General features: G+C 46.3%; 3 protein-coding genes across 3 annotated transcripts; 1 reads left to right on the forward strand and 2 right to left on the reverse strand.

Moving 5' to 3' along the window:
- Positions 1–589: 589 nt before the first annotated feature.
- Positions 590–3,188, reverse strand: LOC101755813 (omega-amidase, chloroplastic). The gene is made up of 10 exons (XM_004964878.2): positions 2,976–3,188; positions 2,705–2,821; positions 2,296–2,514; positions 2,091–2,184; positions 1,799–1,873; positions 1,599–1,677; positions 1,390–1,405; positions 1,212–1,298; positions 1,033–1,115; positions 590–931 (listed from the first exon to the last, which is right to left on the reverse strand). The coding sequence occupies exons 1-10, from the start codon at positions 3,141–3,143 to the stop codon at positions 787–789; spliced, it is 1,083 nt and encodes a 360-aa protein (XP_004964935.1). The 5' UTR covers positions 3,144–3,188; the 3' UTR covers positions 590–786.
- A 6,182-nt stretch (positions 3,189–9,370) lies between these two features.
- Positions 9,371–13,579, forward strand: LOC101756213 (mechanosensitive ion channel protein 10). Its single transcript, XM_004964879.3, has 5 exons — positions 9,371–10,957; positions 11,049–11,172; positions 11,607–11,900; positions 11,990–12,192; positions 12,377–13,579. The coding sequence occupies exons 1-5, from the start codon at positions 9,624–9,626 to the stop codon at positions 12,651–12,653; spliced, it is 2,232 nt and encodes a 743-aa protein (XP_004964936.1). The 5' UTR covers positions 9,371–9,623; the 3' UTR covers positions 12,654–13,579.
- A 3,241-nt stretch (positions 13,580–16,820) lies between these two features.
- LOC101756616 (anthocyanin regulatory C1 protein) lies at positions 16,821–23,192 on the reverse strand. The gene is made up of 4 exons (XM_004964880.2): positions 22,998–23,192; positions 22,755–22,884; positions 22,216–22,570; positions 16,821–17,133 (listed from the first exon to the last, which is right to left on the reverse strand). The coding sequence occupies exons 1-4, from the start codon at positions 23,128–23,130 to the stop codon at positions 16,942–16,944; spliced, it is 810 nt and encodes a 269-aa protein (XP_004964937.1). The 5' UTR covers positions 23,131–23,192; the 3' UTR covers positions 16,821–16,941.
- Positions 23,193–26,809: the final 3,617 nt, after the last annotated feature.

The following is a 26,809-nucleotide window of genomic DNA, read 5'->3' on the forward strand; positions in this document are numbered from 1 at the left end:
GGGTGGTGGGCGCTGTGCACGAGTTTTACGGCTGGGGTGGCGAGTGTGCGTGAATGCGGGGAGGCGGTATAGGTAGTTAAATTACGGATAGGCCCCTACATAGGAGAGCAGCAAGCGTGGGGTTTCCGCGTTTGGTAGGGGGTAGAGGGGTGGAAGCGTCGTTTTGAATGGAGGTAGGGTTAAATTCGATTTGTTTTGGAGGGTCTTGTTTGTACTCGTATTTCATCCGGGTTGATTCCGTGGGCCGGGCCTGCGTTCGGGGTAATTGTGATTTGGGCTTTCCGGCTGGCATCGCCTTGCTGCTGGCTGAGCTGGACCGAAAGGTATAAAAGGTTTTTCTTTATCTTTTTGGCTTTGCTTGTTCCTTTTGTTTCTAGAAATATTCTATCCGTTTAAACCTGAAGAGTTTGAACGGCCCTTTTGTTGCAGTCAAACATGCAAAGGTACGGAACATTTCGGATGCAGCAGCAGAATAGCAGATTATGCATTGGCTTCAATATCATTGTTCTTGTCTTTATGCTGGACCAACAAATTATCATGCGATCTATCGTTGGGCCCAGTGGCTATGCATTGACAAGCGCAGGTGAGGTCTGCTGGGACATGGCACTTGGCACATCTGTCAAGTATGCAACAGAGTTCAGTTTAGAGATTTTGATACAGCGCAGCCTCAAAAACATGTTTTTGGCATCGGAGATCAGATTCTATAGACACCGACATGTTTGGTTGTGACGGTCGTACGTCCGTGTTACACCAGGGACTAGGAAGGCATCTTGCTTGCAGCACAGCTCAGAGCACGGTGTCATTGACCAGAGCGTCTTCGCCCTCCAATCGCCCAGCGCCGTTGCTTGCAGTTGCAGGCTCTCTCTGCCTCTGCACATCCACCAATCGGTACAGGTCTCCTCTGCTCTGCATCTCCAACGGGAGGTTCTCCCTGCACATGTTCTTCCTTGATCAGATTCAGACCACAAACACATGGTCACAGATCAACCAAAATTGAAGTGTGAATCTTAAATGTATAATATCTTATCGTGCCTTGTAGATTGTATCATGGAGAGGTCGATCTCGCCGATGGCGGTCGCTTCCTCGTGCCCAGCTGCTGCGAGCACTTCCCCAAACTGCAAAATTTGCAAAACAAATCAGCCTCACCCGGTTGAATCCAAACTGTCAAGGGGGACAAGTATGCAACTGCTTAGCTTTTGCGGTGTTTGTACCGGTCCAATGAGGCTCGAATGGCCCCAGATCATGAAATCCGACTTCGAGTTAGGGTCTCGCGCCGGCGAGCAGGTTGCTACAAACAGCTGAAAACACAAGAAAATTCAGGATTATCTTGGTTTTGCATACAGTTTCAGTACAATGTCAGAAGGGAGATTATTTAATTAGTACTCCTACCTGATTGTCAACAGCCCTGATGGAGTGAAAGGGTAGAAGAGAAAACAAGGTCAGTCAGAAAGTACATGGAGAGATGGATGTTCTAATCCTGACTTGAACAAAAGTACAGGTGAAACTAACAGTGGCAATTTACTATTTCTGATGGCATCGTCGCACAGAGAGCAGAACTGAAGAGCAGTGGCTGGAAAAAGGAAAAGAGGTAGTGGAACCTGGATTTTTGCATGAGGTCCCACAGGAGCTCCCCAGTGCTCATGTTGAATGCAGAAGGATAACATATCAGATGCGCGCCTGGTTTGGCAAGTCACAGGAAGAAAGGCTGACGCATGTTGAGCCGTTCATGGAAATTGGAGAGGATCTAGCACTGCTTGAAACCAATGTAGCAAGATCCTACTGAAATGGAGAGGCGTACCTCTTGATCTGTACAGCATCGCTAGTTCTGGGAACCGAATGTCATGACATATCCCTATGCCAATCCGTCCGACATCTGTAACACATTGTCAAGAGTTTTCACAAAAATAGAAGTAGAAGGAAAAAGTGTGAGCACAGTGCACAGCACATGTACTTCCACCTGTACAGAAATCTTAAAAGAATATTGCAGGAGCTTAGCATGTAAGAGGCTATTTTCAGACATGATGTTGTGACAGATGATACTTTATGATAACATACTTATAAGCAATTAGCATTTAGCAGTTAAGACACACCTGTGTCAACTACTGTAGGTTCCTGTCCACCTGTGAATGTATCAGACTCCTTGAGCCTGATGTCTCCTGGGATGTTAATCTCAAACAAATGCAGCTGAAACCGTCCAAATTTCTCAGCATTTTCCACACGGATCAATCCAAATTACTAGATGCAAATTCCACATTAAATTTTTGGACGCAAAGAACAGACTGTCCGATTACTCACTTTTCGATGTTTGGCCAATATCTGTCCATCTGGTCCGACGACACAGCAGGTGTTGAACACCTTCCCAGACGCCTTCTCTGGTATCGATCCGCCTACAATGGTGATCTTTCTGGCAGCAGCGACCTCGGACAGCATCGAGATCGACGGTGATCCTCCGCCGTCTATGTCTTCGGCGTAGCTTGGCAGGGTCTCCATTGAGTAGGGACAGCTCCATATTTCCTGTAACAAAGGCACAAAGCAGAGCAAATGATTATAACTTCTGTTCAGTACTAAGATTTTCAGTCAGTTCAGTAGTTAACAGTTTGCCTATTTTAGAGGCACGGTAAAAACTGTCAGTAACAGAGTGAGGGACGACCTGTTCGTTCTGAAAAAGAAAAGAAAAGAAAGAAAGAGTGAGGGGAGGACTTGCCGGCATGACGATGAGCATGGCGCCGGCGTCCGCGGCGGCCTCGACGCGGGCGCGCGCACGGGCGATGTTCTCTTCCTTATCCGGTGAGACCAAGAGCTGGCACAACGCGATATTGTACTAGAGATGCGTGCCAACAGACCATGAAGAAAGTCGAACAAAAAAGGAAGGTGAGCAACTAAAAAGAGTGAGCCTGAATTTGCAGCTACCATGATTCCATGAACATGTTCTGCGCGAATTGGGGTTTGAGAACCGAGATCGGTGTGCTCTATACCTTCTGCGTGTTGGCTTTGGGAGGACGGAGCGGCGGCGGCGAGACCGAGGTGGGAGCCATGGTGAGTTCGATGCTCGGCTGGGAGGCAGGGCGATCGGGGATCTGAAGAGGGATAAGGCTGGGAGCCTGGGACTGTTGACTTGTTCTGCTGTTGTGCAACACCTGCATATGTCAGGCGATTCCATGCCACTTCTTCACTACATTTTTTTTTTGTTTATACCTGGTAGCACCTGTTCTGAATATGCACTGTGTTCATAGTTAGCATAACAAGTTGGCACTCGTGTATTTCTTTAGGAAGTCTCGGAGTTCTCCATCAAAGGTTTTTCTAAAAAAATTGTGTTAAAGGTAGTACCAACATTTGCTGTAAGAACATCACAAGACTAGATTTGTCTGTAAATATACCTTTATGACATCAAAATTATCATTGATGATGTAAACTTATTCCATGTGTGATAGTAACTTTTGGCTAATGTTTTTCCGATACACAACATTAGCGTGGCATGGACATCACCTTTTCAAGCACACAAATGTGATAGTAACTCTCTTGAAAGATTAACCCAAAATATCCTGAAATTGACAATGTCACCACAGGTACCTATCTATTGACAAACACACACCACCTGCAACTGGAAGAATAATTAGGTGACAGGTGCCTAGCTATTGACAAACGCACCACCTGCAACCGGAAGAATAATTAGACAAGAAAAAAATGTGAACAATCACAAGTCATAGACTCCTTTCCGAGAGAGCAAGTTCCACTACAAAGCAATATAACTAACCCTTTGTTTACTTGCCTCCAAACTCCCAACTTTGACACTATGCAAAAAGAAGATTCTCCATCACATCAAACTTGCGGTACATGCATGGAGTACTAAATGTAGACGAAATCAAAAACTAATTGCACAGTTTTGTTGTACTTTGCGAGACGAATCTTTTGAGCCTAATTAGTCAATATTTGGATAATAATTCACAAATACAAACGAAACGCTACAGTATCACATTTATGGCAAAATGCCAATTTGGCACCTCCCAACTTGGGAAGTAAACAAGGACGAGATGCCGTTGGATATTTGAGTGAAGTTGATACAGAGATACTCTAAATACATGATTATCATTCTAAGGATGTGGGCCATATCTCTTCTCTTATTTTTAATACAAGTCTATATAAATCTGTTGATATCCAGAAATTTATATAGATTGGCTACGCAAGTGCATTCACTATAAAAATTACTTTCATAACATACATATTCCATCTATTTTGAAATTACAAGGCTTGTTTCGTTTCACTAGGACAAGCATTTGACCTACAATTACTCTATTAATACATAGTTTTGGTGACATAAAGTTGATGCCTTCAGATTCGTCAAAAAAACATTTTCTTTTAGCATATACTTTTGTACCACATAACTAAAATATTAAGAAAGTAATCTTGCATATAACCTGATAATACAAAACACGTGCTATAATTTTAAATGGAGGGAGTAGCTACTTTCAAAATAACACGCTTTTGGAATGCTAGTTAAGTGTTATATGAAAAATTATGAAGTTATACCTTTTGTTTTTAGAGAGAAAGGATATTGCGTTTTTATATAAAAGCATGTGTACGAAGTGCGATAAATCAGTTTTGCTACGCTACTTTGCTGACGCAAAAGATGGCCACGGTGCAGTTGCAGGTGCAAGTGCTGTGTATCCGAACGTGGCGGACACGGCGTGGCGTCCTGGACCGAACGTCCGTTAGCTCTGCTCGAAGACGGTCATCTTGCGCTTCTCCGTACGCTGAAGGCGGTCGCAGGCTCCCACGGTCCCACCCACGCGGCCACGCGCCCCAGGGGGCTTTTCTGCTGGGAGGACGACGGGATCGGGATCCATCGTTCAGTCAGGTAGCATGAGGGCCGTGGTTTAAGACTAACCGCACCGCGCGCCTGGAAACCGGCCTGTAAACACGCTACTTGTAGCGAACGGTAAAGACCGTAGTGGAAAGAGAGAGAGTTGGGGAGAGAGAAAGGGGAGGAAGCAGAATAAAATATGGAATAGTGGATATAGAGTATGAGATAGAGATAACACAAGTACGGGAGAAATGGTTATTGAGTAGAGAATCTCGATGACTAGGATAGAATATTTCTTTTAACAAATAGGAATAGAGGTCCACGAGTGCGGATAGCCTAAGCTTGTGGAGTTATATGGGTAGGGCTGTGGTTGTGGCTAAAACGATTTCATCTGTGGGTGGAGTAGTTTTTTTTGACTCCGGCTTTTTGTTAGAAAAATGTTTGGTAAAATAGCTTCTCTCTCGTTTAAAATGGGTAAAATATGAAATGTTCATAATACCCTTCTTTATTTTTTTTCTTTTTTCTTCTTTTCTTTTTTCCTTTTCCCCTCCCCGTTCTTTTTCTCTCTCTATTTCCCGTCGTACTCACACAAACGCCCCTGCCTTATCCATTCTCTCCGGCTCTCCGCTCTTCCCATCCTCTTCCCCGTCGTCCCCCGCCCTCCCTCACTACAGCCACCAGGCTCGGCCTCCCTTGCACCCTCCAGCCGCCTGGCCGCGCAGGTTGCATCCTTCGACCACCGAGCCTGACCTCCCCTATGTCCTCCGGTGGCGTACTCTGCCCCTGCGCGACCACCCCGCCACCATCCTCCGCTCGCTCGCACCCATGCCCTCCGCCTCCCTACACCCACACTGCTGGGGTCTCTCCGGCCTCCCCGCGCCCGCACCCCGCCGGGGTCCTCCGGCCCTACACCCAGAGGCAAGTTGAGGACTTAGCCCCACGGAGGAGATGAAGCTGCGGGGAGCCGGTTTTTTCTTCCCCTCCTTCCATTGGCTCCTCTCAGCGCAAAACACGAGGCTTCGGGTGGAGAGCCATTCGTTGCCACCCGTTTCTCTGGGCTTCAGCTTCTGCTGGTGAAGAAGCCGCTCGATAAGCCCTATCAAAAAATCTATATATATTATAGCGCGGCATAATCACTTCCCACCTGGTTTGGATTAGCTAATCGTTACTGTATACAATCTCTTGCTATCGATGCGCGTCGATTTGGTCAAAAGTGTGATCAGTGACTTCAGAGCACTTTTGCAATCTACGATTACTTCTTTGAAAGCTGGACTGGTGCCCTTTTCAGCCACGTGTACCTGAATGCGCCATGCAAAATGTGAGTCCATTCCGTTCAAATATTCAGATCCTGATCGGAATAAGGAGTCCATTTTAATACCCTTAGACGCCACTCCGTTTCCAATTACTCGCGATCGCACATCATGACTAGCGACGAATGTGACATTGTACTAGTAACAACATTTGGTGCCAAGCTTGCCTTCAAGCGCTCAGTGCTTGGCATTGGCCGTGGCATTCCGTTTGCCTACACATTTCAAGTGCTGCTGAATGTGACATTGCTTTTTCACAAGCCACATTGTCCACACACCATATACTCCGTCACGGCATCACCGATCATTAGTTGTAATTGCAGCGCTTGCTTCACCGCTTTTAACTCTGACGAACCGAGCTGTTGTGATACGGAGATATTTTGGTCGCTGAACCTGCATCCATCGTGCCCTTCAAAGGGCCAGCATTTGGTGGCTGGTGGGCACCCTATAACAAAAGCTGACTAACCGTTTGCGCTTAGTGCTACGGCCAAATGGGTGTTTTGATGGGGATGGTTCTGATGCGTGACTAAAAGTTACGATTCCAACAAGTAGGGCCCTGAACTTGCGCAGTTTTTCTTCGATCAGCTAGCAAAAACAGTAGCACCGGTACTTTGAACCATGAGATTAGCATCAAGGTGGAAAATGCGCTTATAGATGATGGCTGACGGGTTAAAAGTCTCTTTACTTGAGAGTTACGGGCTAATAGCACTCAAAATGCTGGCAAAGGGTGTCTAGTGATGCTCGATAGTCGAAACACTACGTCTTTTTCGCCGGTACGTGATAACAGCTCTAGCTGTTTCTTTCTCTTATCTTCTTCTGAAAAAGCCAGAAGTTTCTGGCTTAGACATGTTTGTAAGTTTCGGCTCTAAATCTTTTTTTTTAAAAAAAGTTTCCGCTCTAAAGCCAGAAGAAGTCGAAACAAACAAACAGTTTTTATGAAGCTTCTAAAAATGCCAACGTGCTTGCAGAAGCTGGTGTTACTTTGTAGGAAAGCTGAGGTTTAGGGGGGTGTTTGGATACTAGGTGATAAACTTTAGCAGTGGTTCGTCGGATGTTCGTATGTTAATTAGGAGGACTAAACATGAGCTAATTATAAAACTAATTGCAGAACCCCTATGCTATTTCGCGAGACGAATCTATTAAGCCTAATTAATCCATCATTAGCAAATGGTTACCGTAGCACTACATTATCAAATCATGGACTAATTAGGCTTAATAGATTCGTCTCGCGAATTAGACTCCATCTGTGCAATTAGTTTTGTAATTAGTCTATGTTTAATACTCCTAATTAGCATCCAAACATCCGATGTGACACGTGCTAAACTTTAGCATGGGATATCCAACACCCCCCTTAATTAGAAGCCGGTCTAGATGGTTTTTTTTTTCTAAAAAACCTTTTTTTATAAGGACAAAGGCCTGCATTTGAAAAAGCTCCACCTATAGAAGCTCAAACCAGGACTAATCACCGACTCATGTTTTTTTTGGCACGTTTGGATCCCTTGACCGTGCTTGCCTTGCCTAGCTGGCTGGTTTGGATGAGTAGCTGCCTGCCTCGGTGTCCGCGAAAGCAAGTTTTTCCCTTGCTTGCTCAGCCGAGCCGAAACAGCTCTCCGCTGCTGGCGAAGCTTGCCTTGCTCGGCGAGGCGAGGCTAGGCAAGCCGGCAATAAAACCAAGCGCGCCCTTTGTCTCACCTTCCTCTCATCTCCGGTAGCTCCAGGCAATCAGGCATCGAGCCAGGGACTTGATGGCCGAGCAAAAGCGTAGTGTGTAAATGTGTAAAGGTTCACAATATTGGCATGTCACAACAGTGATTGTAGGGGTATTATTTTGAAAGCCTTAACCCTATATGCATGGCATATTTACAATACTGGAGATCTCAATCTAAAAATTAAAAATTCATGTACTATATGAGACTGTGGCAATATTAAAGGCTGCCTATGCATTTTTACTCCGGAAAGAACGTTGGGATGAGAATTACGTTTTTTTCCCTTACAATAACGGGATGAGCTTACTGTTGACTAAAGCAAGCGAAAAAGAAAAGGATTTGGTCGGTATCACTGGCTGAGTCAGGAGACATTTGATTTCGCCTGCAATAACTAGGGTCACTGACTCCACCAACCACAGGCTGCACAATGTCAACGGTCCTTGGATTTTATATTTACTCCCCTTTTAATTGGGAGGATCAGAACAGAAGCAAAGCGCCAATGCAGTGATTTTTTTTACAAGGCAAGTTCAAAGGTGTCTATCAACGTTTTGAAAATCGTACACAGATAGCATAGCAGACATCTTATACAATAATTTATGTATTAGATTGTCTGTAGATTATTTATTTCATACAAGGGCATATAACCTATGGTGATGAAGTACACATTTCATCTTTGTAGCTATTTTGTTGCTTGTTTTGATCTTAAATTTCTTTATGAGATATAAATATAATATAATATATAATAATAGATAGAATGGCAATATGATTTACTAAAATACAAAATACACAATATGAAACGTATGTTTGTGGATTCAAAGGCTGACATTCGACTGGCCGACATTCAGAATTGTGACCTCAAGGGCACGCTTACTCTCACTTGTCACGGCGTTCAGCTAGCACTAGCAAAGCAGGTTTGTTTACTCTACCTTTACCTTTCTATCTAATCCTTTCACATGAGCCCAAGGCCACCCGTCATGCTCGCGAGCAAGCTCTGCTCTGCTTCCCCTCATGCAGTTGAGCCACAGGCTCCCGCTCGAAGCAGGGGTCGAGGCCAGGGACCTCAAGGCGCGGCCCCTCGCTCACTCTCCCGCTCTCTCGGCCGCGCTTGGCGCTCGGGGTGCGGTGATGTGGATGCCGGCGCGGCCCCGACGAGGCTGTCAAGGAGGGGTGCGGCGGTGTGCTGCCGGCGAGACGAGGCTCGGTCCCTCTCTCTCTTCTTTCTCTGTCAAGCCTAGCTGGCATTATACAGACGGTTCATTGATTGCCTTTGCACGTGCCCTAAAGATGCTGGGGTGATTTTTGCTTCCCACCCGGGGAAGAAAAAGGAACACGAGCCCGCGAAGCGTGGAACCCGGCGCGACCGCGCGAAGCCGAGATGAGAACGGCGACGAGACGAGCGAACCCAGGCCGACAAACGGCACGGCCCGGCAGCGTGCCGGACGGTCATGGGACGCGTGCGCACCAGCCGAGCCGCTGCCCTTTCCGGTTTTATAACCAGCCTGGGCCCTCCGGGGGCGGTGGGGCCTCTCGCTCCAAACTTCGAAAAACGGGTCACCGGCTCGCCGCCCCCAGTGACCCCGTCCGCCCATCTCCCCCGTTCGGCTTCGGCCGTTTCCACCACGGCACCTGTGCACCTGCGCTGCCCCCATCATACCATACCATTCATTCACTCCCGCCCGCTCCGCGCCGCCACCGCCGCGCTGCCACCGCCGCGCTTCACCCTCCAGTGGTTCCCACTCCGCCGCGGCCGCACCCAAACCCGAGTTTCCCGACCCCACCGCCGCGCGCGGTTGTCCGTGGCGCGCGCCCATGGAGCCGTCCGCGGCCAAGAGGGCGCCGGCCGCGCCGCCCTCCGGTAATGCGGCGGACCACGTCCTCCTCATCCCGCCCGACCACCCCCCGCAGCCCGCGCCGCCGCACGCGGGCAACATCAACCAGCAGCCGCCGAGCGCCGCGGCCTCGGAGGCCCCCAAACCCTCGCAGAACCCCGAGAAGCCGCCGGTGGTCTCGAGCCCCTCGCGCCCGCCGCTGCCGCCCGCGCTCCTCCGCCGCCGCTCCTCCATCTCCAAGCCCAAGTCCCGCTTCGTCGAGCCGCTGCCGCCCACGCCGCCGCACCCGGACTCCGCCCACCCCTCCCCCGTCCACCCCGCCGCCGCCACCCCGACCCACCGCGGCGCCGCGGGCGTCTCCACGCCGCACACCCCCGCGGAAGCCGACGACGAGGAGGACCTCTTCCGCAACAGGGACGGCTCCCGGAGCCCCGCCTCCGCGGCGCGGTGCCGCCGCCGGGCGCGCCTCGGCCTCGAGCTCTCCGTGCTCGTCCTCGTCCTCGCGCTGCTCGTCGTCAGCGTCGTCGTGCGGCCCCTGCGGGGGCGCGTCCTCTGGGGGCTGGAGATCTGGAAGTGGTGCGTCATGGTCACCGCCGTCTTCTCCGGCCACCTCCTCAGCCGGTGGCTCGTCACGCTCATCGTCTTCGCCGTCGAGCGCAACTTCCTGCTGCGCACCAAGGTGCTCTACTTCGTCTTCGGGCTCAAGAAGAGCTTCCAGGTCTGCCTCTGGCTGGCCCTCGTGCTCATCGCGTGGTCGCAGCTCTTCGACCAGGGAGGGGCCGGCCGCTCGCAGAAGACCGCCAGGATCCTCAACTACGTTTCCAGGTTCCTCGCATCCGGGCTCATCGGCTCCGTCATCTGGCTCGTCAAGACCTTCCTCATGAAGTTGGTGGCGTCCACGTTCCACCGGAAGACCTTCTTCGATCGGATCCAGGAGAGTGTGTTCCACCAGTACGTGCTGCAGACGCTGTCGGGCCCGCCACTGATGGAGCTGGCGGAGAATGTGGGCCGGGAGGGAAGTGGGCTTGGCCGGGTCAGTTTCAGCAGGGCCAAGGAGGAGAAAGGGAAAGGTGTGCCGGAGGTGATTGATGTCGTCAAGCTCAGGAGGATGAGCCAGGAGAAGGTGTCAGCATGGACGATGAGAGGGCTCATCACAGCAATCCGAAGTTCTAGGCTCTCAACCATATCTAATACTATCGAGAGCTTCAATGATGTTGATGGCATGGAACAGAAGGATAGAGAGATAAATAGCGAGTGGGAGGCGAAGGCGGCAGCATATGCCATATTCAAGAATGTTGCAAGGCCCGGCTATAAGTGAGGACGACTTCAATTATTTTTTTCAGTATCCATTTCTTATATATGTGTGTGCCTCAACATGTGTAATTGTTTTCAATTGTTTGCATAGGCATATTGAGGAGGTAGATCTGCTGAGATTTCTCACCAAAGAGGAAGTGGACCTGGTGATTCCACTGTTTGAGGGAGCATCAGAGACGGGAAAGATCAAAAAGTCTGCTCTGAAGAATTGGGTGGTAATGGAAAATTTTAATGCACTTGCCATCTTCATTTCCCTTCTATTTCAGAATTTATACGGACATATATATGTTGGTTCGAATATCTCATGTCTTGAATTTTAGTTTTGCGCACTGATGCAGTCATTGTGGGTTTTGAGTCCTGTGTGGTACCTGAAACCTGTAATTGAGTATGCAAACATAGCCTAAGTTGCATAATTTGAGGATCATGATCTCTGCATTTTGATCATCTGCCTTAGTTTTGTATATTACCAGTCATATTCCATTATTTAGTCCTTGCAAATTATTTGATTCCTTGAATCAGAAAACAATACCAGCTGATGAAAAATGGCAAAATATGTTTTTTTCTGCAAATATCATCATAGATATAGACATCGAGTTGATTCATACTGGAAGGATGTCTGTTTGTGTTCCTGATCCTGTTTTATTACCAGGTCAAAGCATACCTCGATCGCAAATCACTAGCACATTCTCTGAATGACACAAAGACTGCGGTTATGCAACTTCACAACCTCATCAGTGTTATAGTTGTCATTATAATCATCATCATCACACTACTGTTGATGGGCATTGCAACAACCAAAATCCTTGTTGTCATCTCGTCCCAGCTTCTGGTTGTGGTATTCATATTTGGGAATGCCTGCAAAACTGTATTTGAGGCCCTTATATTTGTATTCATCATGCATCCATTTGATGTTGGTGACCGCTGTGTTATCGATGGAACACAGGTAAGTTCTATGCCACCCTTTCTGGTTCCATTGATTTCCCATGTTATGTTATGTTATGTTGCTGACATGAATCTACTATCTGATGACAGATGACTGTTGAAGAAATGAATATATTGACTACTGTTCTCTTGAAGAATGACAACGAGAAAGTATATTATCCAAACTCTGTACTGTCCACAAAGCCAATCAGCAACTTTTACCGAAGCCCTAACATGTACGACACTATTGATTTTGCTATTCATGTTTCAACTTCAGTTGAGAGCATTGGAGCTTTGAGGTCCAAAATCAAAGGGTAAATTCTGTCACTTAATCTGAACTGTCACAGTTCATATTTTAACTTCAGAGGTTGTAGTTCATCATAATAGATATTCAAATCTGCATATGATGTGTACAAAGAATCTGAATGTGGTGGCATGCTCATGTGAGCAGGTTGTGTATCCATGCTATCAAATGTGACTGGTTTCTTCTACTTTCAGGTATCTGGAAAGCAAACCAACACATTGGCACCCTGTCCACACGGTAAACCTGAAGGACATCCTGGATGTGAACAAGATCAACATGTCTCTATCTGTACAGCACACAATGAACTTCCAAAACATCAGGGAGAAGAACATCAGGAGGTCTGAGCTTGTCATGGAGCTAAAGAAAATGTTCGAGGAGATGTCCATCCGGTACCACCTTCTGCCCCAGAAAGTTGAGCTCACCTATGTCGGCCCAAACCCGTTGCCCATGGCTGTTGCTCAGGCAAGATAGAAGATGGGGAGCTGTTATACTGACAACCTATGACAGATTTCATGGTGGGGTCTGACAATGGCCACCAAGTTCTCAGCCGATGAGGTCAAGGAACAGAATCAAGGAACGCAGTATGTTACTCGTGAAAGTTCTGACAAGGCAAGGATGAAATTGCCAGCGGGGCGAGGGGATGCGGCATGGTTCATTGGTTCCATTTTCCCTGGTGACTATGGGTCTGACAACTGATGACTAGCTGTAGTCTGTACTCAAGTTCTTCAAACTATGTGCATGCTGGACAGATCATACAATAATTTGTGCTAGATAATGAATCTGTAAGCTGCGACTCTGTGTGGTACTGGTGATCGATGATTTGGGCTTGGCTTTGACCCCATTAGGATGTGTTACACCATCCAGTGCGGTACAGGTGAAACTGTGTAGAAATAGTGATCACCCAGCCACAAAACTGTGAGATTGAAGTTGATCTTGTGAAGTGGGATGCAGAAAGCCTGAAACCGTCTGGATTCGGCCCACGGTTTTTCTGGGCTGCAGTGCAGAGAATGTGAACAATCGCCGCGGACAGTGCAATTGTCTTCGTGTATAGCTGCATGCGTGCTTGTACGGGACGGTGACGCGCGACAAGAACTGACCTTTTCCTCTAAGACTTGGAATGCTTTGCTGTCCTGGACCATGGTTCTTGCTTTTTGATGCGTCTTGGTGGATGTAGATGGAATGGTTAGCTAATGGAAAATGTCACTTTGCAGAGCATACTCTCCAAGATGGAATGATTACCAAAATTCAGTCGCTCGGATAAGATTGGCATGGCTTTTGCTGGTATCATCAAATTAAAGGCTGGCATGGATTTTGTTTATATTTACCCGAGTCAAAAATGGTCAATAGATTGCTTATACTGGTTTTCTCGGATCATTCTATGCTCTCCTGTTCTTTTCTTTTCTATTATATTTTTGTTTTTTTCCCTTAGCAAGCTAGGCCTGAAATTTCCGGATCAAATTACGTAACGCAGACGACGGTCCCTTGCTACTGTGTCGTCACGTTTGACGTTGACGCTCTTGTGAGACGTGGGCACCGCCTGATCGGACCAATGTTGCGCGGCTAAGCTGCTTGCACGTAAGCACGTTGCCTTGCAGCTGTCCTGATGGACCGGAAGAGGTAATTGCTGATGTTGAGCTGGACCTGCAACTGACAGCGCCCATCGGGAGTTGCCGTGGCATCCCGTACTACGCAAATTAGGAGTTAAATTGCTGATGTTGAGCTGGACCTGCGACTGACAGCGCCCATCGGTAGTTGCCGTGGCATCTCGTGCTATGCAAATTAGGAGGTATTTGGTTCTTAAGTCCGGATTAAAATTCATGTCATATCGAATTACTAATCAGAAGTATTAAACATTGACTAATTACAAAACCAATTGTATAGATGGAGGCTAAATTCACGAGACGAATCTATTAAGCCTAATTAATTCATCATTAGCATCACATTGTTAAATCATGGACTAATTAGGCTTAATAGATTCGTCTCGAAATTAACCTCCATCTATGCAATTGGTTTTGTAATTAGTCTATATTTATTACTCATAATTAGTATCTAAACATGATAGGAATTTTTGGAGGGATTAAAGAACTGGGGGAGGAGATGTAAACCGGTGGCCACCGGCGATGGCGGGGGCAGTTTGTTTTCAGGTGGATCCTCACTGTTTTCCACAGGCAGATGCATCGATCACATGCTAATATGAGCACTGTTTTTTCATTGCTTTCGTCGAGCAAATTGCGTGAGAGCTCCTTGAAATTGCACATTGTTTGCTCTGGTTGCTCAGCACCCGATAGGAGAGCCGAGAGCCAATGCTTCAACTTCTTGTCTAAGGGTCCCTTTGGCACGGCTCATCGAGCGGCTTCTAGGGTGGCTTTTGATGAAGCCGTGCCAAACGGGAGAAGGCAAAACGGCTCACCCGCGAAAGCTAGTAGAAGCCCCGCAAAATGCGGTCTCTACGTTTCTCCACCCACCAGAAGCCAAAAAAAGTGGCTTATTCCGGCTCCTCCTCGTCACTTTCCATCCTTATCCCCGGGGCGGCGGAGGGGTGGAGGAGTGCCGGGGCGGCGCCGTGGCGGCGGAGGGGCGGAGGAGGATCGGGGCGGCGCCGTGGCGGCGGACGGAGCCGAGGTCGGCAGGGCGGCGGAGGGGCGGAGGAGGACCGGGGTGGCGCCGTGGCGGCGGAAGGAGCCGAGGCCGGCAGGGTGGCGCTGTGGCGGCGGAGGGGCGGAGGAGTGCCGGGGCGGCGCTGTGGCGGCGGAGGACCGAGGCGGCGCCTTGGCGGCGGACGGAGCCGGGGCCGGTGGGGTGGCGCTGGAGGGCCGGAGGAGGGCCAGGCGGTCGGGTGCGGATAAGGTCGGGAGGGAGGAGCGGATGGATAAGGAGAGAGGAGGGGAAAAGAAAAGAAGGGGAGAAGGAAAGAGAAAGAAAGAAAAAGAAAAGGAAAATGAGGAGAAAAAAAAGAAAAGAGAAGAGAAAAATATAAGGGTATTTTGGACATTTGACACCTTCTTTCCAATCTAAAAAGCTAGGAGAAGCCGTTTTGCCAAACGTTTTCCTTCAAAATAAGCCAGAGCCAGAAAAAGCTGCTTTTCCAGATGAGCTAGAGCCAAAGTTGTTTTTTCATGAGCCAAAGCCGTGCCAAACGGGCCCTAAAGCTTCTTGAATCATGGGGAGCAATAACTCCCTCCCTGTTCCATGCATGTGGATTTTCCTATAGCAAAATAGCTATTTTGATCTATCACCTTTACACCGAGGGTCACGTTCGTCCCTCAATGACCAATTTAGTTTCCTCTATTTTTGTTTTTATCAAACATGTCCTTGTGCTGATCTGAGGCTCTATATTAACATAAAACTAATACGAAAAGTCATTTTTACCCTTGGCTCTTTCTTCCCCTCCTTAATTTATATTGTACCAAAATAAGTATGAGCATATATATATTTACCAAGAGAGTATGAATACATACATAGAGAATGTATACCGTACCACGAGTATATGGGCACATGTCAACTTTAGAGTATGTGTACTTGTGTATATCATGAAAAAATATGAATACCTACATTTTGCATATTGAAATTTAATTTGTATGAGTACACGCATGATTTTAACGAGCACAAGTACGTACTTTTTTTAGAACTATATTTTATATTAGGTAAAAAATATATTGCTGTGCGTATGTATCAAGGAAGTATAAGCATATACATGTTTGACCTACATGAGTCAAGGGTAAAATTGACTTTTCACATTAGTCTCATACTAAAATATAGCACAACACCAGTACAAGGATGAGTTTGACCCGAAAATAAGAGTTGAGGGACTAAATTGACCTATCTGAAAGTTGAGGGATGAACTTAAACTTAAAGTTTAGGACTAAAATACCTATTTTGCCTTTTTGATAGATATAATTCGGATCGAGCGGGGAAATTATGTGAGAAAGTACAAGGCTACGTATTACAACCCTTTAGCATGTACTCTACCGTAGTCTACACAACTAGTTCTAGATAGGAGCACGCTACACTGAGAGTGGTACTCAACAAATACACATTGTTCTAGCTCATCTCTAGCATTCACAACGGCAGAATATGTGTGTGATGGTGACTGTTAGAGTGTGCGTGGAATGAAACCGCCACAACACGGCACGTTCTTTGAAGAAGAAAAAAGGGCACCGCAGCATGGCCACGCTTACACACCTGCCACGATCACACACGCACCGACAAGTACTTCATGCGAATACGTACTGTATATTTCTTTTGGAAGCATCGTGCACATATACACGTATATATCTTTTGGAAGCATATATAGGCATATGTAGTAGATATACACGTATTACTTGCTTTGCTGTGTAGTTAGGGGTGTTTGTTTCTTTAGCACCTCCTAAAATTCCTATCACATCGAATGTTTAGATACTAATTAGGAGTATTAAATATAAACTAACTACAAAACTAATTGCACAGAACTAATTGCACAGATGGAGACTAATTTGCGAGATGAATCTATTAAGTCTAATTAGTCCATGATTTGACAATGTGATGCTACAGTAAACATGTGTTAATGATAGATTAATTAGGCTTAATAGATTCGTCTTCTGAATTAGCCTCCATCTATGTAATTAGTTTTATAATTAGCTCATATTTAACCCTCCTAATTAGCCTCCGAATATTCGATGTGACATAAATTTTAATCAGGATTAAAGATACAAACTAGCCTCCGAATATTCGATGTAACATAAATTTTAATCAGGACTAAAGATACAAACGCCCCCTCAGTCTAAGCCGGCTGCTCGGACATCTGACACCGGACGACCCATTCCTCGTCGGACTCGAGGAACGACGCCAGGGCCCTCACGTCGTCCATCCAGCCGCCGCCGGAGAAGCACGGCTCGTCGACGACGCCCGCGAAGGTCGACGCCGCCGAGCTGCAGTCGTCCGACGACCCTTCTCCCGACCCCCCTACTTCTCCCTGTTAGAATAGAATATCTTGTGTAAACAGATCAAACTCTGACATGCTTAGTTGATTCGGATACTTAGAGATAGATTAGAGATAAGTCTTTTGTAAAAGGTATCCGAGTTCCATACGATGACAATACCTTGTATATCTCTTGAGCAGTTGCTCCTATATAAACATGCACCCGTGGTGAGCCAAGATAGGCAACCACGTTTCCTCCTTTTCTTACATGGTAATCAGAGCATCCTCTTCCTAAACATCCACAAAATCCTTGCCTCAAAATTCCTGCGCCAAGCTGCTTCGTGCGTCAATCTGCCCCTGTGCTAGATCCCCTGCGTCAGTAACCTGCTGCTGCTTGCCTACTGCTTGCGCCAGTTAACCTGCTGCTTGCACTAGCAATCTGCCCCCTGCGCCAGAAACATCTCAACATCATCCATGGCATCAACATCAACAGCTATGCCGGCGCCAGGAGTTGTCACAGAGAAACTAACTCGTGACAACTACCTGCTATGGAAGGCTCAATTTCTTCCTGCAATTCGAGGAGCTCAACTCATGGGAATCCTAGATGGATCTATTCCTGAGCCACCCAAGACCGTGGAGGTGACTACGGCGGACAAGACGAAGGAGAGTGTCCACAACCCCGACTATGATTTGTGGGTTGCAAAAGATCAACAAATTCTGAGCTATCTGCTGAATTCCCTTACGAAGGAGGCGTTGGCGTCAGTGGCAACGGTGACGACCTCGGCAGAAGCATGGGAGGCGCTTGAAGCTATGTTCTCGGCACACTCCAAGGCGAGAATCTCCAATCTACTCATGATGCTCTCTACAACTAAGAAGGGCAACATGACCTCGTCACAATACTACACCAAGATGTGTGCTTTCAAGGATGAACTAGCTGCAGTTGGCAAGGTGATCGACGACGACGAGATGGCTCACTTTATTCTAAACGGTCTTGATTTTGAGTATAATCCGTTTGTGTCATCTATGCTTGGTCGCGTTGGATCTGTTTCTTTGAGTGAATTATACTCTCAGCTCTTAGCCTATGATATGCGCCTGGAGATGTATCATGAAGGTGGACAATATCAGTCATCTGCTAACATGGCTGGGAGAGGGCGAGGTCGCGGTCGTGGTTCTGGCCGTGGCCGAGGTAGGAGCAATAGAGGCCGCGGTGGAAATCAAAATCGTGGCAATTATGGTCCAAGCAACGCACCAAAGCAAGGAAGCTACAACACCAAGATCGTATGTCAGATCTGCAAGAAGGGAGGACATGAAGCATCAAGGTGTTGGTATAGATATGATGAAGATGAAGAACAACAGCAAGACTACAAAATTGCGGGGGCGGCTACCACTGGTTACGGTTACGACACAAATTGGTATGTCGACAGTGGAGCCTCTGATCATGTTACTGGTGCACTTGAGAAGATGACGATCCACGACAAGTACAATGGACGTGATCAAGTTCATGCTGCAAACGGTTCAGGTATGAGAATTAGTAACATTGGTCATACAACTTTACATACCCCTAGCAAAGATCTACACCTTAAAAATATTCTTCATGTTCCTAGCGCCAGCAAAAGTCTAGTTTCCGTCCACAAACTTGCTAAAGATAATGATGCCTTTCTCGAATTTCATCCAAATTTCTTTTTTATTAAGGATCAGGAAACAAAGAAAATTCTGCATCAAGGTAGATGTCGGGGCGGTCTCTATCCTCTACAGTCATGGCTGTCCCATGGAAGTTGCAATAAACAAGTCCTTGGAGTTAGCAAGCCATCCACTTCTAGATGGCATAGTCGGCTTGGTCATCCAGCATTCTCGATTGTAGAAAAAATTCTTAGTTCAAATAATCTGCCTTTTGATAGCAATAAAAATTCATATTCCATCTGTAATTCTTGTCAATTGGCCAAGAGCCATCAATTGCCATACCCTATTTCGCGCAGTACCTCCAAATTTCCTCTTGATTTGATCTTTTCAGACGTGTGGGGCCCGGCGCCCTTGTCTATAGGACGGCACACATATTACGTTAGTTTCATCGATGATTTTAGCAAATATACTTGGATATATCTCATCAAGAAAAAATCTGATGTGTTTCAAGTCTTTCAGGATTTTCAACAGCTTGTTGAGAGGAAATTCAGTAGAAAAATTAAAGCCATGCAATCAGATTGGGGGGGAGAATATGAAAAATTAAATTCTTTCTTCCAACGCATTGGTATTTCTCATCAAGTTTCTTGTCCCCATGCACACCAACAAAACGGTGCCGCTGAAAGAAAGCATCGTCACATAGTTGAGGTTGGTCTTGCTCTTCTTGCTAATGCATCTATGCCATTGAAATATTGGGATAATGCTTTCCTAACTGCCACGTATCTCATAAATCTACTCCCTAGCAAAGTCATTAGTTTCCAAACACCTCATGAGCGTCTTCTTCAAGAGAAACCTTCCTACACATCCCTTCGCACTTTTGGCTGCGCCTGCTGGCCGAATCTTCGCCCCTACAATCGCCACAAATTAGCTTTCCGATCTATACGATGTGTTTTCCTGGGTTACAGCTTCATACATAAGGGGTTCAAGTGCCTCGATGTGTCTTCTGGTCGGATATACATCTCTAGGGATGTGGTTTTCGATGAGGACGTCTTTCCGTTTGCCCAGCTTCATCCAAATGCCGGGGTGCAGCTTCGCAAAGAAATTGTGCTTCTTCCTAGTTATCTCTTAAATCCAGGGGGTGTAAGTTGTTTTACTAATGCTACTAATACCTCTAGTGATGATTTTGATCATGAGCAAGACACAGGTCCAGAAAATGTGGTGCAAAATGGTGAAGAAACAGTACCCCCAACAGCTTCTGAAACAATACCCCCATTAGCTTCTGACGCTAATTGTGAAGAAACAGTACATCCAACAGGAACCTTGGACGGACACACCTCCCAGGCTGGTACGGTGCATGGCTTGGACAGCCACAACTCCCAGGCGCATGCAGTCCCAGGCGTCACGACGTGTCCTATGGCTCCAGCCAACGGCAGCAAGGTCTGTGGGGGGGCAGCTCCTGCGTCCGCAACTGCACCCAACTTAGCGTCTGTATGCACCAGTCCATCTTCGCCAGCAGCGTCCGCACCAGAGCCTCACGCGTCAGCAGCAGCGCCCACGTCTCGCCCGTCCGTGTCAGCATCACAGTCTCACGCATCAGCGCCTGGAGTCCCTGAATCTTCCGTGCAGTTGTCTCTGGCCGCGCCAGCTGAAGCTTCTGCTCCGCGCCGGCGCACACGGTTCCAACATGGCATTGTGAAACCCAAGTCTTTCACTGATGGAACAATTAGATGGCTTAATTTCTGTGCTACCGGTGAACCAGAAAATTTGCAAGAAGCTTTATGTGATCCCAAGTGGAAAAAGGCAATGCAAGAGGAGTATTCAGCGTTAATGAGAAATCAGACTTGGCATCTTGTTGAAGCAAAGCAAGGAAGCAATCTAATCGATTGTAAGTGGGTTTACAAAATTAAAAGGAAGGCAGATGGAACAATTGATAGATATAAAGCACGGTTGGTGGCAAAAGGATTCAAACAACGCTATGGCATTGATTATGAAGATACGTTTAGTCCAGTTGTCAAAATTGCTACAGTGCGACTTGTTCTATCCATTGCCATGTCCAGGAATTGGTGTTTAAAGCAATTGGATGTTCAGAATGCGTTTCTACATGGCGTTCTGGAAGAGGAGGTCTATATGAAGCAGCCTCCAGGTTTTGAGAGTGCTCATGATCCTCACTTGGTATGCAAGCTTGATAAAGCTATATATGGTTTGAAGCAAGCGCCAAGGGCCTGGTACTCTAGACTCAGCTCTCAGTTAATTCATCTCGGCTTTAGAGCTTCAAAATCAGACACTTCTTTATTTATTTATCAGAAGTCTGGAATCACTATTTATATGCTTATATATGTGGATGACATTATTGTTACTAGTTCATCTGACGAAGCCGTGGCAGCATTATTACTTGATTTAAAGAAGGACTTTGCGTTAAAAGACCTTGGAGATTTGCATTACTTTTTGGGAATAGAAGTGAAACGAGATAGTCACGGTTTGTTGTTGTCTCAAGAAAAATATGCCCAAGAAATCTTGACTAGAGTGGGTATGATGAACTGCAAGGTGGCGCCCACACCATTATCAGTTTCAGAAAAGCTTTCAAGCTATGAAGGAGAATTGTTAAATACTGAAGATAGCACACGATACAGGAGCGTAGTTGGAGCATTGCAGTATCTCACACTTACTAGACCTGACTTGGCTTTTTCGGTTAATAAGGTATGTCAATTTTTGCATGCACCTACTAGCGTTCACTGGACAGCTGTTAAAAGGATCCTCCGGTACGTTCGTAATACTATGGACATTGGTTTGAACATTGAAAAATCTGCGTCATTGGTCTTGAGTGCTTTCTCTGATGCGGATTGGGCTGGTAGTGTTGATGATAGAAGGTCTACTGGTGGCTTTGCAGTATTTTTGGGTTCTAATCTCATATCTTGGAGTGCTCGAAAGCAACCTACTGTTTCAAGATCGAGTACTGAGGCAGAGTACAAATCCATGGCCAATGCCACGGCTGAATTAATCTGGATGGAGTCTTTGCTCGGTGAACTTGGAATCAAGTTGGCGCAACCACCTGTCTTATGGTGTGATAATTTGGGAGCAACCTACTTATCTGCAAATCCAGTGTTCCATGCTAGAACGAAGCATATAGAAATTGATTTTCATTTTGTGAGAGAACGAGTAATAAAGAAGCAATTGCAGGTCAGGTTTATTTCTACTAATGACCAGATTGCTGATGGTTTCACTAAAGCTTTGCCAGTTGGAAAACTTCAAGAATTCAAGAGCAATCTAAATCTCAAGCGCAAAAGGAGTTTAGATTGAGGGAGGATGTTAGAATAGAATATCTTGTGTAAACAGATCAAACTCTGACATGCTTAGTTGATTCGGATACTTAGAGATAGATTAGAGATAAGTCTTTTGTAAAAGGTATCCGAGTTCCATACGATGACAATACCTTGTATATCTCTTGAGCAGTTGCTCCTATATAAACATGCACCCGTGGTGAGCCAAGATAGGCAACCACGTTTCCTCCTTTTCTTACACTCCCCCGGCCGTCGGCGTCTCGCTCGCGGGCGGCGCCTCCAGCAGGTCCCGGTGGAAGAAGAGGCGGCCCGTGCACCGCACGGCCTTGGGCGCCCACACGGCCGCCGCTGCCGAGGCCGTCCCGGCGGCGGAGCCAGCTGAATCGGGGTCCGTGCGATGAGCGGCGGCGCCGTTCTCGCAGCTGCCCGACGCCGCCGGTGTGGCGTGTGAGTGTGAGCCGGTGTCGGGTGTCCCGAAGACGACGACCCTGCTGCCGCCTCCGCCGGCGCCGGCCCTCCGGCCGAGCGTGCTGTTCCAGTAGTTCTTGATTTCATTGTCTGTTCGGCCCGGCAGCCTGGCTGCGATCAGCGACCACCTGCCAGCCACGCCAGAAACGGAGACATCAGGCTCCGATGAGAACTTATCGAAGAGAAATGGGAAACCACTTTGCACGACAGACAGTGAAATGAAAGTCTGAAACGGATAGCACGCGGTGCGCAGGTCGTTCATGCTCATCGGCAGTGATGTGACCGAGCCACTCAGCCAAGTAGCCAACCCACCTGTTGCCGAGGAGCTTGTGGAGCCGGATGATGAGGTCCTCCTCCTCGTCGGAGATGTTGCCGCGCTTGATGTTCGGCCGGAGGTAGTTGAGCCACCGCAGCCGGCAGCTCTTGCCGCACCGGCGCAAACCTGCACACGCATATAGACACTCCATCAGCCGAGATCGGCACACACGATTCAGTAGAATCAAGAGAACCCAAGCTATCGCCAATTCTCCATACAGATTATTGCTAGATCTTTACCGGCTTTCTGGGGGACCTCCCTCCATTTGCCTTCGCCATGGGCCTTGACGTAGGCGGCCAGGATGTCGTCTTCCTTGCTCGTCCACGCCCCTCTCTTCAACCCTTCCTTGGCACAGCACGCCCTCCTCCCCATCTCTCCTTTCCCTGATCTGCGATCAGTGTAGTGCAACTGCAACAGCAGGGCGTATGTTCTCGTCTAGCTCCGTCGGCGTATTTATGCGCGCGATCGCTCTGTCTGCAGTCTGTAGCAGTAGCGGCGTGGCGCTACGTGGCCGAGTTGAGGCCCTGCATGGAGGCGCCATGCACTGCTGGATTGGAATAGAGCGACGGTTTGAGCCTTTAGGTTAGCTGCAGCGAGCGGCTCCAAACATAGCCGCTGCTCGTGCGGCATGCAAGGCCTGTTTATGGGTGGATTATGACGGATTTGGGTGGGTTATATGGGTTGAATTGCAGCCACCGGCTAATTGGATCATTGTGTAATCTGGGTGGGTTAGATGGGTCAAGAGGGTGATTGTTTAATGGGTTGGCTGGGTGAATTTGATGGGTTAAATGGGTAACAAACAAGCAAGTCAGGGAACCAGGAACATCTCGTGCAAGGAATTGGCATAACCATTCACCAATTCAAACATGATATCTTTGCCTCACAAAATTAAATAAGCAATGCAACATCAATGATCCATCTTGCAGTGCAGCTCCAATCAAACAGAAGAGTAAGAGAAAAAGATTCACGTTTAGCTGTTCAGTTCACACACATACAGGCAGCTTCTCCAGCACAAGATATGAACAATCTTTTTCTGTTTTCTGGTATGCATATGACCCAGCCGGGAAACTAGACATCTCTGTAAACCATCACTCCCAGGACTAGACACCGATTCAGAAATAAGAAGAGCAAAATTTTTCAGTTATATGTCATGGCCTCCTAAACCTGACGAACTGCACTTAGTTACAATTACAGAAGCTTATGTCTTCATTTTGTGGACAATTCAAAAACTGAGGGAGTTGCAAGGCATTGTCAGTATCAGGCATCATAGCTTGCTCCATGTTTTCTAGGATGAAGATGGCAGAGCTTTCGTAGAACCTGAAAGTTTGAAAGTAAAATAGCACAGTGTTAGCCACTATACATACCAACAAAATTCAGAAGTAAGCTATGTCCTAATCTGATAAATGGCATCTGCATTTACAATTTGCTATCTACACCCAAACATCAGATGAAAAGTGACAGTACAGTAACTTACCATAGTACCATATTTTATCACTTGTCCATGGAGTTGTTTGCCAAAAGTTCCGCAGTAAGTAAAAAGAGATGTTAGCGGCTACTTTTAGGCATTTTTCCAAAGTAACATTAAATAACTATACCTTCTTGAATTTCCTCGCAAGCTTCAATTTCCTCCATAGTTTTTATAATGTCGACAGGGCCTGAAGGTGAGCGCAACCAACTTTGTGTACAAATTAAAGCTTCTACTGTGGTAGCTGATAGTGATGTTCGAAATGAATCTAGAATTCTTCCTCCTGTACTGAATGTAGATTCTGAAGCTAGTGTGGATACCAGAACTGCTAAAATATCTTTTGTCAACTTAGAGTATGGAGTACTTGCTTGAGTTACATCTCCACCACAATAGTAAATCAAAATCATCCGTGATCTTTTCACAATTTTCTGCAAGATATCTGGATAATTCAGAATTACTTTCTCTGCTCTCAATTTCTTCTAGTTGCATACTGCATTGAGATGCTAGCAACATAGCAGAATTCTTCTCATGCTCATCGACATTAATAAGTGGTGGAGGGTGATTGTAATTACTATTGAAGCTGGCTTGTGCAGCAAACTCAACATAGCAATCAAATAAGTGGCGAAGATCACTTTCTATTTTACCAACAAGTTCTTTTTACTTCTCTGGACCATATATCCCCAAGAAGAAAAAGCTAAGAAACTTCACCTTGTAACGAGGATCTGTTACAAGGATCCAAGATCAGAGCGATAGATAGTAAGTAGTTCAGATCCTCTTTATCCTTCCAAAATTTACTGAACTTCTTCTTCATTAGTTCAGACATTGTGGCTATATTGGGATCACTATGTCCAGCAAGTTCTTTCAGTTTTGATTGCATCAGAACAAACTCATGAAAGAAACCACTTGATGTCACATGAAGAGAACCGGACAGACGCACTGTAACTTTGTGGAATATCTTCAAAAAATGAATAACACGCCTAGCATTACGCCAATCAGACGCATATGGAGGAACATGGCCCTCAAAGTATGTTTCAAATTGTTTGTTCTCCTTGCTTAACCTTGCAAATGCCTTCCTAAATATAACTGCATTATCCAACATGATATAAGTAGCGTTCCACCTTGTATCCACATCTAATGACAATAGCTTTTCCTTAAGGCCCCGTTTGGGTCCAAGGAATTGGAATCTATTTAATGGAGTAGGCTAATTTATGTTGGAATGTGGCATTCCACAACTTTCCAAAGTTTAGATATAAGCCTATCTTAAATTCATGGGGTGGGAGATGGAAATTGATTCTATAGATTATGGTTATTAGATGGAATTCAATTCTTATAGCACGCTCTTAGACTCGCTTCTCTATAATAGAAGTGTAGCATACAAGTATCTCTCCCATATCACCAACTATAATATACAACTATATTCCACATACAATTATATTAGCTTAATTAATTTGTGTCTAAATTATGATTATTAGGATGGAATTCAATTCCATCGAAACAAACGGGCCCTAAGATTTTTTGCTACTCAGCACATTTCTTGAATTGATCTAGTCGAGCTGGTGATGATCTCACAAACCTGACTGCAATTCTGATTTTCTCAATTGACTCATTGGTCACTTCCAATCCACTCTTGACAATCAGATTGACTATATGTGCACAACATCTCATGCGTATAAATTCATGCTGCAGTATAGTTTCCTCCCATGCTTTACTCAGATCTTTAATGTAGTTAATTGCACCATTATTGGAGCTGGCATTGTCGACCGTGATAGTGAAAATGCGATCCACGCCCCACTGAAGCAAGCATTCTTCAATCTTCCGACCAATGGTCTCTCCTTTGTGATCATCGACCAGGCAAAAGTTTATGACTCTTCTCCGAAGCTGCCACCTCTCATCGATCCAATGGGCCGTAAGAACCATATAGTTCAGATTTTGATTTGAAGTCCAAGTATCCGTAGTGAAGCTGATACGTTGCATTGAATTTTGGTGGTGGCAAGTTGCTTCCTCCGGCTTCGGAATGGAGCACACGTTGCGGCGAAAGTTGGGCGATTCTGCAAATGGGTGTCATTGTCGTTCGTTCCGGTGGCAAACGTTTTTGCATACGAGGTGAGAGATGCAAGCGCCTGTCCAAACTAACCATGTTACCTAAAGCATGCAGTTTTGTGATCCGTTTTGTGTAGCTTTGTGAAAATTATTAGTTACTCCAAAATTGTGCGAATTTAAGATGAATAAAGGTGTACTCCAAAACTTAGGGTGTAATCAACATGACCTTTGTTCTTCACTTAGTAATTTACTATATACACTAGGATCGTACCCGTGCGTTGCTACGGGCAATTCACATTTTATCTTACTGGAAAGAAACAAATTCGGTATATAATTTTAATTACACTTTATTATGTTACTAATATATGGCAGTCCACAACAAATCGAACTTCACGGGGAGTTATCCATTGGATTATAAAAAGGGTTCACCATTGCTATTGAATGTTTATGCAGAATGTTGCGACGCAATTCTCAACGCGCTTTGTGCGGTCACCCTCCGTGACAACGTACGCCCTTGGTCATGGTTCCCAATCACAGCAGCCCAAG

Source organism: Setaria italica, chromosome IV (assembly GCF_000263155.2).
Source record: "Setaria italica strain Yugu1 chromosome IV, Setaria_italica_v2.0, whole genome shotgun sequence".
In the NCBI taxonomy this organism is placed as follows: Eukaryota; Viridiplantae; Streptophyta; class Magnoliopsida; order Poales; family Poaceae; genus Setaria; species Setaria italica.